Source organism: Hydra vulgaris, chromosome 13, assembly GCF_038396675.1.
Source record: "Hydra vulgaris chromosome 13, alternate assembly HydraT2T_AEP".
In the NCBI taxonomy this organism is placed as follows: Eukaryota; Metazoa; Cnidaria; class Hydrozoa; order Anthoathecata; family Hydridae; genus Hydra; species Hydra vulgaris.
Window position 1 is genome coordinate 25,208,415 of NC_088932.1, and position 13,578 is coordinate 25,221,992.

Below are 13,578 nucleotides of genomic sequence, written 5' to 3' on the forward strand. Positions count from 1 at the left end.
AAAAAACTGTATCAGTTAAACTAGAAACTCAATATATCAAATATATCAAATTTTTTTAGTTAAAGAAATTTGATAGAGTTTCTGATTTAACTAAGTCTACAGTTATACTGTGCATCAACAAAATGCTTCACCTAATTCCTAATCAAGTCAAAGAAGTACACATGTTTAGCAACAATGTCCCTTCTCAGTTTAAAAACAAAAGCATTATGGCTGCAATGGATGTGTTTGAAAAAAATTTTAAGCAAAAATTCTTCTAACATTTCGTTGCAGAGATGGAATCGGAGCTACTTTTAAGTGAATTGCAATGCTAAGAATCAAACCAGATTTTGCATTACAAGATTTGCAAATATCTGTGATTTATATGTTGAAAAGTGATACGAAAGAGCAATAAAATGAACTTGGATTAATTTCAATTTCAAGTTATTCAAGAAAAATCAAAGATATATCAATGTTGCATTATTTTTAAGTTCAGAATGATAATGTTGCTATTTTCATCAGACTATAATTAAAATTCATAAAAAAATAGCGATATTTTTAAAATATGATTTTTGATAATTCCATTTATCTTCACAAAATATTGTGTCACTGATCTGATAGTGTTTTTCTGTTAAATAATTTGGTATAAAAACTTTGTTGTTTGTGGCATTATTTATGATTGCCTAATAATTGCTAAATGAATAAATTACAAAAACTAAATCTAATTAGCTTAGCAAGAAGTAAAATTTCCATTTGAAAATATGCTGATAAAAAAATCACTTTTTTTCTGCATTGCATCCTGAATTCATGTTTTAATTTTTGTCTTTAGTCAGTTTTTGACAATAAAATTACATTTAACTTATATTATAAAATTTTAGTACAGGATTATTTTAAAGTATATATATATATATATATATATATATATATATATATATATATATATATATATATATATATATATATATATATATATATATATATATAGGTAGTGTTACTGATAAAAACTGCACTAAATGATCCTTTTGTTCGCACTGGTCATAGATTATCTTTGCTTCAACGGTATCAGCGTCTAAAAAACTCGCCAAGATGCAAAAAAATGATTTTTGATGACAGTCTTCTTAATGATATTTTACAGTTCAATGAATTCCGAGAAGTAAGTATAAACTATATATATTTTTTTTTTTATGGATTTGTTTTGTTGTTTTTTGTATCATGTATTTTTGTTGCTGTGATGTATATTAGTTTTCAACAGTTATTTGCCTTATTTGACCCAGTTACAATGGATGATTAAAAATATTTTTTAACAAATACAAAGTGTGATCATAAAGTCTAATATGCAAATGAGTAAAGCATTTTGTAATCTTACCCAACATTTTATTACCCATAATCCTACCCAACATTTGATTTGCATTTTATTAGTTAATTTTTCCATTTCAGATTTTCCGAGATTACTTTAAGTTTCTGTTATTTTTAACTTATTTTTATTGATGTGATTTTTAAGAGGTGATTTTTTGTTTTTTGTTTGAAGAATGTTAATGCGCAGGAAGAATGTTAATGCGCAGAAAGAATGTTAATGCACAGGAAGAATTTTAATGCACAGGAAAGCATTTATTCAATATATACTTGTCATCTGCATACAGCTTGGATATGTTTTTTAGAATTCCATTTAAATTGTTCATAAATAGCATGAACAAGAGTGGTCCAATTAATGACCCCTGTGACACACCACTGGTGATTTCTGCCCAAGTAGAAACACTTTTTACTAGCACATCTTTTTTTTTTTTAAAAAGGCTTTGATCTATTGAATTGTAAGACCAGGTAGGTAAGGCCAGGTAGGTAAGGCCAGGTTAAAGTTATTAGTTAAAGCAACAACTTTGTGTCAAATGAAAAATCTTTCAAAAGCAATGTCAATTGGTTTACTATTCTCAAAGCTGGTTGAAAGAAAATCTATCGTTTCAAGTAGATTTGTTGTCCATGAGTTATTTTTTGTGCGTATTTTATTTAGTTTACATCTAATTATGCCTTCTATTATTTTTACATGCAATTGAAAAAAATGTATTATTTTTACAAGCAATTGAAGTGAGTGTAATGTTTTTACATGCAATTAAAAAGAGTGTAAAATAATAAAATGGTAGTTTCCTCTTAAAGGTGTTTCATCTTTTTCGTACAAGGTGTGCAAGATGTTTACTGATCTAAATTGCACTGGCAGTTTGCTAATTTCAAACAACTATTTGAAAATATATGTTAACGGAATTGCAATGGCTGATGAATAATTCTTTAAAATAGCCTTTCAATTAGATTCAAGTTTTTTTTTTTTAGAATCTTCATATTTTCAAATTTCATTTGTCATAATAAATGTTTTATTGGTTTATGTTACCTTTAATTCATATACTTTATTATTTTAAGGTATTTGTGCATATTTAGGAGATACTATGTGCAGAAATTTTCTTAGAAGGTTCTTCAACTCAGCGAACAGTTTTTAAAAATACATCAGGTGAAGAGCAATCAATGTCTCATGTAGAGCAGTTTGTGTTAGACCATTATAAAGAAAAAGGTTTTCCTAATGGTCTTCATGGTGAAGGGAGTGTCGTTACAACATTGTTTTTTTTACTTTTTTGGGATATTGTCTACATGGATGTTGAGGATGCATTTCATAGCGATTTTCAAGTAAGTGTTAATATAGAGTTTTAACTAGTTGCTTTTGTAAAATTTTACAACATTTTTATTAGGTTTTTTTTGGTTTTTTTTTTGTCACAAAAGGAATTCTAGTTAAGCAATTAAAACAAAAGATATTGTTTATAAAAAAGTAATTAAGTAAAGGAGTTTTAAATAGTTTAGCTAAAATGTTTCAGTTGTTTAAAAACTACTAGAAAGTATTGTTTGTGAAAATTGATAGAAATGTTGTGCTTTGAAAATTGATAGAAATGTTGTGCTTTGAAAATTGATAGAAATGTTGTGCTTTGAAAATTGATAGAAATGTTGTGCTTTGAAAATTGATAGAAATGTTGTGCTTTGAAAATTGATAGAAATGTTGTGCTTTGAAAATTGATAGAAATGTTGTGTTTTGAAAATTGATAGAAATGTTGTGTTTTGAAAATTGATAGAAATGTTGTGCTTTGAAAATTGATAGAAATGTTGTGCTTTGAAAATTGATAGAAATGTTGTGCTTTGAAAATTGATAGAAATGTTGTGCTTTGAAAATTGATAGAAATGTTGTGCTTTGAAAATTGATAGAAATGTTGTGCTTTGAAAATTGATAGAAATGTTGTGCTTTGAAAATTGATAGAAATGTTGTGTTTTGAAAATTGATAGAAATGTTGTGTTTTGAAAATTGATAGAAATGTTGTGCTTTGAAAATTGATAGAAATGTTGTGCTTTGAAAATTGATAGAAATGTTGTGCTTTGAAAATTGATAGAAATGTTGTGCTTTGAAAATTGATAGAAATGTTGTGCTTTGAAAATTGATAGAAATGTTGTGCTTTGAAAATTGATAGAAATGTTGTGCTTTGAAAATTGATAGAAATGTTGTGCTTTGAAAATTGATAGAAATGTTGTGCTTTGAAAATTGATAGAAATGTTGTGTTTTGAAAATTGATAGAAATGTTGTGTTTTGAAAATTGATAGAAATGTTGTGCTTTGAAAATTGATAGAAATGTTGTGCTTTGAAAATTGATAGAAATGTTGTGCTTTGAAAATTGATAGAAATGTTGTGCTTTGAAAATTGATAGAAATGTTGTGCTTTGAAAATTGATAGAAATGTTGTGCTTTGAAAATTGATAGAAATGTTGTGCTTTGAAAATTGATAGAAATGTTGTGCTTTGAAAATTGATAGAAATGTTGTGCTTTGAAAATTGATAGAAATGTTGTGCTTTGAAAATTGATAGAAATGTTGTGCTTTGAAAATTGATAGAAATGTTGTGCTTTGAAAATTGATAGAAATGTTGTGCTTTGAAAATTGATAGAAATGTTGTGCTTTGAAAATTGATAGAAATGTTGTGCTTTGAAAATTGATAGAAATGTTGTGTTTTGAAAATTGTATTCATATGTACTAGCTAAGTAAAACTAGTAAAAACTGAGAAAGTTTAGTTGAAACAAATATATAAAAACAAAAACTTTTTATAAACAACATTTTTGAAATGGATTAAAAAGTAAAAAATAAACTTTTTCTAGGTACCCTTGGACTTTATATACATACACAACTTAAAATATCCATTAAGTCAACGACTGAAAATGTTAGGCACCCTTTTAGTTATAGTTCTACTTAGTTGCCAGTTCATAATATCAAAAGTATCTAAACAATTTCAAATCTTAAACACCCAACATTTTCAATCATTGGCTTTAGTGGTTATTTTAGGTTATGTATGTTCACAAAGTTTAGAAAAAAAGTTTAATTTTTACATTTTAATCCATTTCAAAAATGTTGTTTTAAAAAGTCTTTTTTATATATTTTTCTTTTACTAAATTTTTAAAGATAAACAAAATACTTCAATTGAATGTAATTATACTTTAATTTAGCGGAAAATCAGCATTTTTTTGCATATAGGCAGACAAAAGTTAGAATGATACATAAAACAAACAAAATATAAAAAAAAATTAACTCTTTATAAATAAAGAAATTCATAAAAAAGAAAATTAAATGAAAAACTTATCTAAAAAAAAGCAGAATTAAACCCTAATAAAAAATGTATTTACAATAATGTTCTTATCAACTTAAACTCTCTGTTATATAAATAAGTATTTTTAAATATTTTTATGTTTTAATAAATTTTGAGTTAAGAGAATATTTAAACATAAAAGAACGTGCAGCCAGTAGTAAAAGCCTGAACGTGCAGCCAGATGAAAAGGGTATTTTATGGTTCGCATTTTACATTTTTTAACTTTTTTGTGTGTTTTTTAGTAAATCTATTAATGAGTTTTTTTTATGTGTTTGTATACATTTAAATATATATACATATCAGTGTTTCCACTACCCAGCAGAAAAAAATTATCCAGGTAATAGATCATTTTAAATTTACTTGGTTATTACCCCTATTATCCCTTACTTCTTAATGTTATAGCACAAACAATGAGTTTGGTCATTTTATTTATTAAAAAAACAACAAGTTAAAAGAATAAATTTAAAAAGTTTTATAACATAATTTTTAAACAACATTTCTCTAAGGTTTTTTTAGAAGTGTTAAAAAACATTAAAAATTAAAATCAAAACATCAAGGGTATTGTTACCCAATCTATGTTGTGTGTATGTGTGTGTAAAAATTTTTGAAAAATTTCAGACTTGGCATCAGCAGCTTTAAATTATATTTTTCTTCAAAATCTTAAATTCAATCTTATCTATGGTATTATCTTCACGCTCTGTCTCTTGAATAATTGAACCAAATTCTTCTAATAGAATTTTTTTTCAGTTTTTAATGATCTATTGCAATGCAACTTCAAAATCAACTGGTAGCTCTTTTTGCTCTGTCAAAATGGTAACTCTTTTTGCTCTGTCAAAATTTTCCAGAAATTATAAATTCTATTTGAGGCAATTTATAAATTATTTAAATTTTTGGAAAATTTGGAATTAGTTTGGATTTTGTCAGCATATTATGTTCAAACATGAGCTTTAGATGCTTCAAATTTTGTTTGCCTCAACTTTTTATGTTTAAAGGTACTTTTTTATTTTTATATAATTTTCAAAACTTTTTTTCCACCCCTAGTTGTGAATCTAAAGAACACAATTTTCGAGTCTTTAGATCAATTCTGCTTAACAGCGTCAACTTTTTAATTTTAATTAAAAAATTTTGAAAAAGTGCCTTAGTCTACTATAGATCCTGGTTCTAATCTGTTCTAGTACATATTAGTTGAATGCAATTTTAAAGCATGACATTTCTATCAATTTTCACAAAAAATGATAGAATTCCGACCAAGAAAGTGGTTGTAACTAAGAAAAATTGCCAATAAACGATCAGAACAAAACATAATATTAAACTATGATGTTCATTTCACCTTAACAACATATTTATACATAATCTTATTCAAATTTGGACAAGCAATTGTGATTTTAGGAAGATTTTTTTTTAAAAAAAAAGAATCTTCGGTCTGGGTTACTGGGTTACACTACAAACATTTTTATTTTATGTTAAAAAATTTATCATTTTAACTTTTTTCGTCTTTTCATAATTTACAGACCTGATCATTTAATGGAAATATGTCGTAGTCAGCAAAATATCATACAGACAATATATTAAAAATTTGCCTTACCTACACCGAGCACGCAGTTTTGTGATATCAAAGAATTATTGTAGGGATGTCAAATCATATTTTCATTTAGTTAAAACTGGTAGGTATGTCAAATCCTTTTTTCAATTTTTCTTCTTCATAAATCTAAATTGATATTGAGCAGAGATTTTAAAAACAAACCACTTTCAAGATAAAGAACATAATTAACATAATTAACATTTTCAGAATAGTTATAGAGACAAGGAAACTCACCTTTGCAAAACTATTATGGGATATGTCTTCTTTTGGTCTTCTTTTTTCTTTTGAAAAGCTGTAGTAGAATCTAGGAAAGAAATCCATTTAGTCAAAAAGGAAAGAAGCAAATAGAAAGTATAACAAAGGAAAGCCAGAAACTGGTCAGTAAAGTATGCCAGAAATTGGTCAATAGTATTGAGGAATGAATTGCAATAAAAATTCTATGCAATCTTTTTTTTTTACCTTTAAAAAATCAAGATATCAAAAAAATTTAACAAATAAAGAAAATAAAAGTGAAAATTATAAACTGTTATTACTCTCTAAGTTTTTATAAATTAAATAGAAATGTGTTTATATAGAGTATTTATTCCTTTATTAGTTTCAATATTAAGTTTCCTCTATTTGTTTATTGTTTCTGATTTTCTTAATTCAAGAGTGAGTTGATTAGGCAAGGACTTTTAGGAGGTTCTTGTCTTTTTCTTTTTTTTTTCTTTCTCTTTCTTTTTCTTGAGGAAACAATTCATCCTAATACAAATTTATTTAGGTTGCTTCTTGATGCAATGCTCTAAGTAAATTTTGGTTAACTGCAAGACTGCTGGGGATTAAGTATAGTTTTGACACCCTCTTTATCAAAAATCCACAACTAAACAAGCATTTTCTGGTTAAGTATTGCAGTTTTCTTATATTTTACCCAGGTAGAAGTTTGTTTAACATTGCTTGAGTAAAAATTTAAATACTATTTTCATTGATTGTGCTATGAACTTCTAAAAAAAACTAAACAAGCATTTTCTTGTTAAATTTTGCAGTTTTTCTCATGACTTCAATCAGAACCGTGCTATATTCAAATTTGCAAGCAGTCTACTTTTGGGGATTAAACATATTTATGTAGCGCTTTATGTTTTTTTCATTCATTTTTCCTCGCAACCCAACCACTTCCTTTAACTCTTTTATAATCACTCTTTTATTATCCTTTTTTTGATATGGTTTACTTGGAAATGCAAGACTTAAGAATTTTACAAAATTGAACATCCCTTAATAATTTAAATTTTAAATTTTTTTTTAAGTTTTACAATAATTTTAAAAGCAAGTGTATCAAACTATTTTTCCACATTCCAGAAGTTTATTAAAAGCAAATTCAATCATCTTCATCAAAATCTTGTAAGTAGAATATAAAATAAAACTTCTTCTTGGCCTCCTCTGGGTTCTTATTATAATACATTTACATGACTAATCTGCTACGAGTAATCTTAGAGACTAATCTGCTACGAGTAATCTTAGAGACTAATCTCATAGCAGATTAGTCTCTAAGATTAACAAACTCCTACCTGGGTAAAATATAAGAAAACTGCAATACTAAACCAGAAAATGCTTGTTTAGTTGTGGATTTCTGATAAAGAGGGTGTCAAAACTATACTTAGTCCCCAGCAGTCTTGCAGTTAACCAAAATTTACTTAGAGCATTGCATCAAGAAGTAATCTTAATTGAGATAAGTATTATTATTATTATTATTATTATTATTATTATTATTATTATTATTATTATTATTATTATTATTATTATTATTGTTATTATTATTATTATTATTAATATAATAATATTTAGCAATAAATAAAATTATAAAACTACTATTAATAAAAAATGTTACAAAGCTTTACAACAGAAGGTGAATTTAACTATTAAAAAAAAAGTGTGGTCAAATTAAAAACTTGAAACCAAAAAATTGTTTATGATCATAATATGAATAAAATGATCTTGGATTATGAGTTTAAATTTATTAGCAGAAAGTTTTTTAAACAATTTAAATTGTTGTTTGTAATAAAAATTTATTAGTGTCACTGTTCCATAATTGGGGGTGAGTCATCAATGAAAACACCCGAAAAAATCCTTTGGAGGGATCAAAGTACATACCTATGGGAACAATCAGAACAAATGATTTTAAAATCAATGATTTCCGTCCATGAGAGAAATTTGCATTTTAAGTTTTTTTCTATACCGGCTAAATTTGAGAGATGGGTTTTTGACAAAATTTTAACTTTGGCAACTAAACAAAGATTTTTTCTTTCAAAATGTTTATTTTCTGAATAAATAACAAAGGAACAAGAACAGACCAAGACATAAAAATAATTTTTACTTCAAGAATGACTTCTTAGAATGCTTTACTCTAATAGCAAAAAAGTTCTTGTTTTAAATATTTCTAAACATGTTTACTGTTATAATCTACAACACAGTTAGCCAAATGAGATCCATATTCTGGGTGATTCCTGTCTCTCTTGTACCGCTTGCCATTGAGGCTTGAAGTTTGAATGCAGAGCTTCGGTTGCCTGCTCACTGTAAAGTCCAAGAGCTTGATTGCTGATAGAGATGAACTGAGACACATAGAAGAACACAGTGTGGGCCTTTGGAGTGATTGAGATTGGAAGTGCCAGATAGGCATCTTTGAATTTGTCAATGTGCTCTTGAAAATTGTCATCTAGTTCTGTTCCAAAGCAAGCTGTGACTATCTTTTCAAATTGTTGAAATGCTTCAACAAATGGAAGTGCTGCATCTACAGCTGCTTTTTGAGTTTTTTGTTTTAGAATATCAACATATTTCAAAAGCTTGTGACAGTGTTGTCCATGAAAATGACCACCATGAAAGGGTTGAAGAGGTATGTTTAATTCCATAGGCCAATCCTTCGCATCTGGCCAAATGTTGGTCAGATTCTTGTACAGATGGTTGACAACTCCCAACAACAAATGTAACTCCATAGGTGGAATTGCTTTCAAAATTAGTGACTCACCTGTTGCATTGAGCAGAGGTGTGTTAATGACATTTGCAAAATGCTTCGCACTCTTTAAGTCACTTCCTTTCTTAACAAATGCTTGATGAGTCTTTATGATATTTCCAAAAGTTCTCAAGGAACCACAAGTGCCAAGGTTTGAGGAGTCAGCATCACACCAACAGCAAGGATGTCTGCTGGCATAGGATTGAAGACCACAGACATTGTTAGCTACTTTCATGTCACATGACAAGATATAGGAAATAGAATTAGCACCTGTCAGCTTCAAAAGGTTTTTGATATTCTCATATGTCTCAGGCATTCCTTCTGATATAGCTATTATTAGCTGTTTCTTTACTCCAGAATCCTTTAATGAAGAGCTGCAAAGCCTAGGAGACTTCAAAACAGGACTGTTTGGTGCTGCAGCTATCTGAAGAACACCCAAACTCATCTTTAGAAAGTCACCTCCACCATCTAATCCAACCTTTACAATGTGTTCTTCAGAGACAGCTCGTGCTGATAAAACAAGTTGCAATAGGTGACCAACATTTTTACAATACACAACATCTTTTACAAATCACAACATCTCATCATTGGTTAAACATTTTATTTTAGAAACAGTAAAATGATCCTTGAGCATCTGTCCGTGTTGTGCAAACTTCTTAGCAAAATTTGGCTCAACAAGTCTTTGAGGGGAAATAGAATTGAGGGTTGAGACAAGCTGTTGAGGGTTGAGACAAGAGTTGAGGGTTGAGAAAATCTTATTATTGGACAGTCCTGTATTTAGTTGCACAGTTGCAAGGCTTTCAACTGGGAGAGGATCTCTGAACAGTCGAGTTGGAGTAGCTTTGCCTGAAATTTTAAGAGACTTAGTGCATTATCTAAAGCATGTGCATTTAATTAATTCCATTAATGCAAGGAGAAATCATCAAATAGGTAAACCTTGCACTAAATAATAAGTACTGTCTTATCTAAGAGTTTATTCTTTCTGAAATTAGAATTTAAGTTTGAGTTTTAATGAATATTGGCACATATAAAAAACTTACCAAATTTTAATAGTAATTTAGGACCTCCACCTGATTGGCTGAGTCAAACTGTTCCATTTGGAGATGCATCTTGAGTCCCTAACACTGAAGATCCCACAATTTCAGCAGTTTTTGTGTTTGCTTTTGTTAGGGCAATCAGATTTGAACTTCTAGCTCCAGCAGTGCATTTATGGGGTAATCCTGGCCCAAGTAATGTTAAACATTTTGCACATCTTTTTTCAGTTTTAGTTAACTTTTCATGATTTGTATCAACTGCCAATAGAGATGGTGCTTTGCATTTTGTTTTGCCAATTTGACAAATGATACAATCACAAGGCAGAGAGGTTCTTGTTTGTTGCTTCACAATGATTGAGTTAAAATCATAGAGCTTGGGAAATGGCTTTGTTGATGTTTCTTTGTCTATTTTTTGCAAGTGAAAACGACAGTTTGTACACATGCCATATGGAAGGCGATCATCTGCAAAGTTTAAGGGTATAGGGCTATGTTTTGTCAATCTGTTGATCAGGAAAGGTGTTAAGCAGCGATCACTCTTTGACATGCAGAGAATGCAAACAGAGTTACGACATTCAGAATAAGTTTTTACAGAATTCGGCATTTTCAATCAATTTAAAAGTTTTTTATGAAATATTTATGTCTCCTATTGTGAAAACAAATTAAAAATGGTAAAAATTATCAAAAGTTTAGGATTAACTGGAAATCAAAACAAAAGTAGAGAAGAATAGAGTAGGGATGTGGCAACTCTAATTTTGAGAAATGCAGTTAATTAAAACTTTTAATTTTACATACTATTGCTTAGAAATTCCTGTAAAATAATAATGTTATTTTTGTTATCAAAATAAAAAACTACATTTTTAAAGAATAAAAAGTAATGAATTATAGCCAAAGTTGAATTTTTGTCAAAAACCCATCTCTCAAATTTAGCCGATATAGGAAATAACTTAAAATGCAAATTTCTCTCACGGACAGAAATCGTTGATTTTAAAATCACTTGTTCTGATATCCCATGGGTATGTACTTTGATCCCTCCAAAGGATTTTTTCGGGTGATTTCATTGATGACTCACCCCCAAATTATGAAACAGTGGTGTTTATTTTGTGCTAAAGAAAGTTTTAATGATAGTGTTAAAGTTGGTCCAAGAGTATATAGAGGGGGTAGAATATTTCAATTGTTTGAAAAGTTTTAATGACAGTTATATTTCTAATGTTAACTTATTTATATTCTTATTCTTGGTTATTTATTTGTATATTAACTTTATTTGTAGTGTTCCCCACTGGATATGTATCGTGATTGTTTTTATTCAAACAGAAAAGATGCAATTGACAAAAAACTTGATTGGTTGCAGTCTTTACCAGACCCTGTGAGAGATTGCATTTTTGAAAATGTTTTCATAGTTGTTTATGAAATTATAATAATTATAATATAATATTACAAAAGCTATTATAAAAATAATATTTTGTTTCTTAGGAGTTGCGAAGTGTAGTCGAAATTTCATGGGATAAAAATTATGGAACAAATACTGTTGGCGTAAAATGGGATATGTTTCAAAATGCTACTGATGCTGGTGTATGCTATATTATTACTTTGATGCTAATGTAATTTGCATGCGATAAAACATAAATTAAAAATTTATAGAAAGTAAACATAAAAGATTTTAAATTATCTTAAATTTATTAATATAATATGATATTTATTAAGTAATATTAAATTTAGGACCTTGCAGTGTGTCTTGGCTCAAAGCTTCTTTCTGGAATATCTGAGTTATTTTGCAAAGACTTTAGACGTCGAAGAGGGGGATTTCCTGATCTTGTTCTTTGGAATATAAAGACTAAAAGTTGTAAGGTATTTGTTGTTATTATTGTTTCATAGACTTTTCATCAAAATTACTTTTAGATAATAATTTGTTATAAATATTTGATCTGCATTAGAAAATACTATATAGGTTTTTTTTTTGTAAACGAAAAATCTTTAAATTATACAATATGAATGTGATCCGAAAAAGATTTGCATGCGATGATTCAGTATGCACAACTTGTCATTATTTTTATTTTTATCGTTAGATTGGAATAATTCTTTTTGGTTAATATTACTAAAAATATTTTTGTCTTTCGTTTTAAGATAATTGAAGTGAAGGGACCAGGCGATAAACTTTCAACAAAACAACTTGTATGGCTGAATGTACTGACATATTTGGGCGCTGATGCACTTGTATGTTATGTTAAAGGTAATTTTAAAAAATTTAAAAGGCTTGCCTTTGCCCGAAATAATACTTTATTTGTTAAAACTTGTTTGGTTCAGTTTATAAATTATTTAAAAAAGATTTTAAAGTTATTCTAGAAGCATTTTTTTATGCTCCAACTTTCCCCGCTCTCCCCTACTTTTGGAATTTTTCCTATTTAACATAGACGTTGGTCAATTTCATTTTCACCGAATTTAGTCGAACTTTTGTTTTAGGTGGAGGTAAACGTAAACGAGAATGATGCATTTCAAATGAAAAAAAACTACAAAAAACTTTTTTTCAGTTTTCAAATAGCATTGTTTGTACCTTATTGTTGGTATTGTTTGAACCTAATTGGTACCACTTACTTATACATAAAATTTTATAATGCGTAACACTTAAAAATGTTACAAGGTATGTTGTATATATCATACAGAGAGCAGCGAGAATTCTTTTAACTTGTTAAGTCTTATAACGATATATATAATAATGTAAAGTTACTTTATAATATTTTTATCTGTTATAATAGTTCCGTATTTAAATTTTGCGTTTATTGCTTATAGATCATTTGTTGATCTTCGTTTTGCATCTTTTATTCGGGAGTAATACTAATCTTAAAAAATTAAACAAATTAATATAGAAAAATTCTAACAATAATTGAAAATAAGTTAATTAACACTAATAATAGTATAATAATCCAAATAGGGTTTACTCAAACGTTTTCTGTTTTTTCTTTAAGTTTTGATTATGAAATGAACGTTATATAACCAAAGGCAATTCTAAATATCTGATATGATTTGTAATCGAAGATTTTATAGGTTATATTTTTTTAATCATTTTATTGTTCATTAACGAACTGATTTGGTTATAAAGATATAATTATTTAATGTAGCACAATTCAATATGGAATTGATATTCGTAAAATAAAATATTTGATCCGAGGGTAACTCCTTAATAGTACACTGATATCAAATCAGTGGTGAAACTGGACTATTTTTTTTAAACATTAAAATAACAATTAACTTAAAAGTATTCGTCTTTCTTTTTTTAAACGGTAATTAGCAAAACAGGTATCTCAAACTTTTACTTATAGAGATAATCACTTGCACCGGGGTGAATATCGCTACAGT

At 27.9% G+C, this 13,578-nt stretch overlaps 1 protein-coding gene across 2 annotated transcripts in view; it reads left to right on the forward strand.

The window, feature by feature from the left end:
* The window catches only part of LOC101239383 (fanconi-associated nuclease 1), a 46,418-nt gene extending 33,428 nt beyond the window's left edge, over nucleotides 1-12,990 (forward strand). For both annotated transcript variants that reach the window (XM_065815471.1, XM_065815469.1), the window contains 7 exons: nucleotides 962-1,129; nucleotides 2,401-2,643; nucleotides 11,495-11,590; nucleotides 11,698-11,796; nucleotides 11,944-12,072; nucleotides 12,349-12,454; nucleotides 12,685-12,990. In XM_065815471.1, coding sequence (XP_065671543.1) covers nucleotides 962-1,129; nucleotides 2,401-2,643; nucleotides 11,495-11,590; nucleotides 11,698-11,796; nucleotides 11,944-12,072; nucleotides 12,349-12,454; nucleotides 12,685-12,710 — 867 coding nt within the window. In that variant the 3' untranslated portion in view covers nucleotides 12,711-12,990. The remainder of the gene's footprint in view (nucleotides 1-961; nucleotides 1,130-2,400; nucleotides 2,644-11,494; nucleotides 11,591-11,697; nucleotides 11,797-11,943; nucleotides 12,073-12,348; nucleotides 12,455-12,684) is intronic.
* Nucleotides 12,991-13,578: the final 588 nt, after the last annotated feature.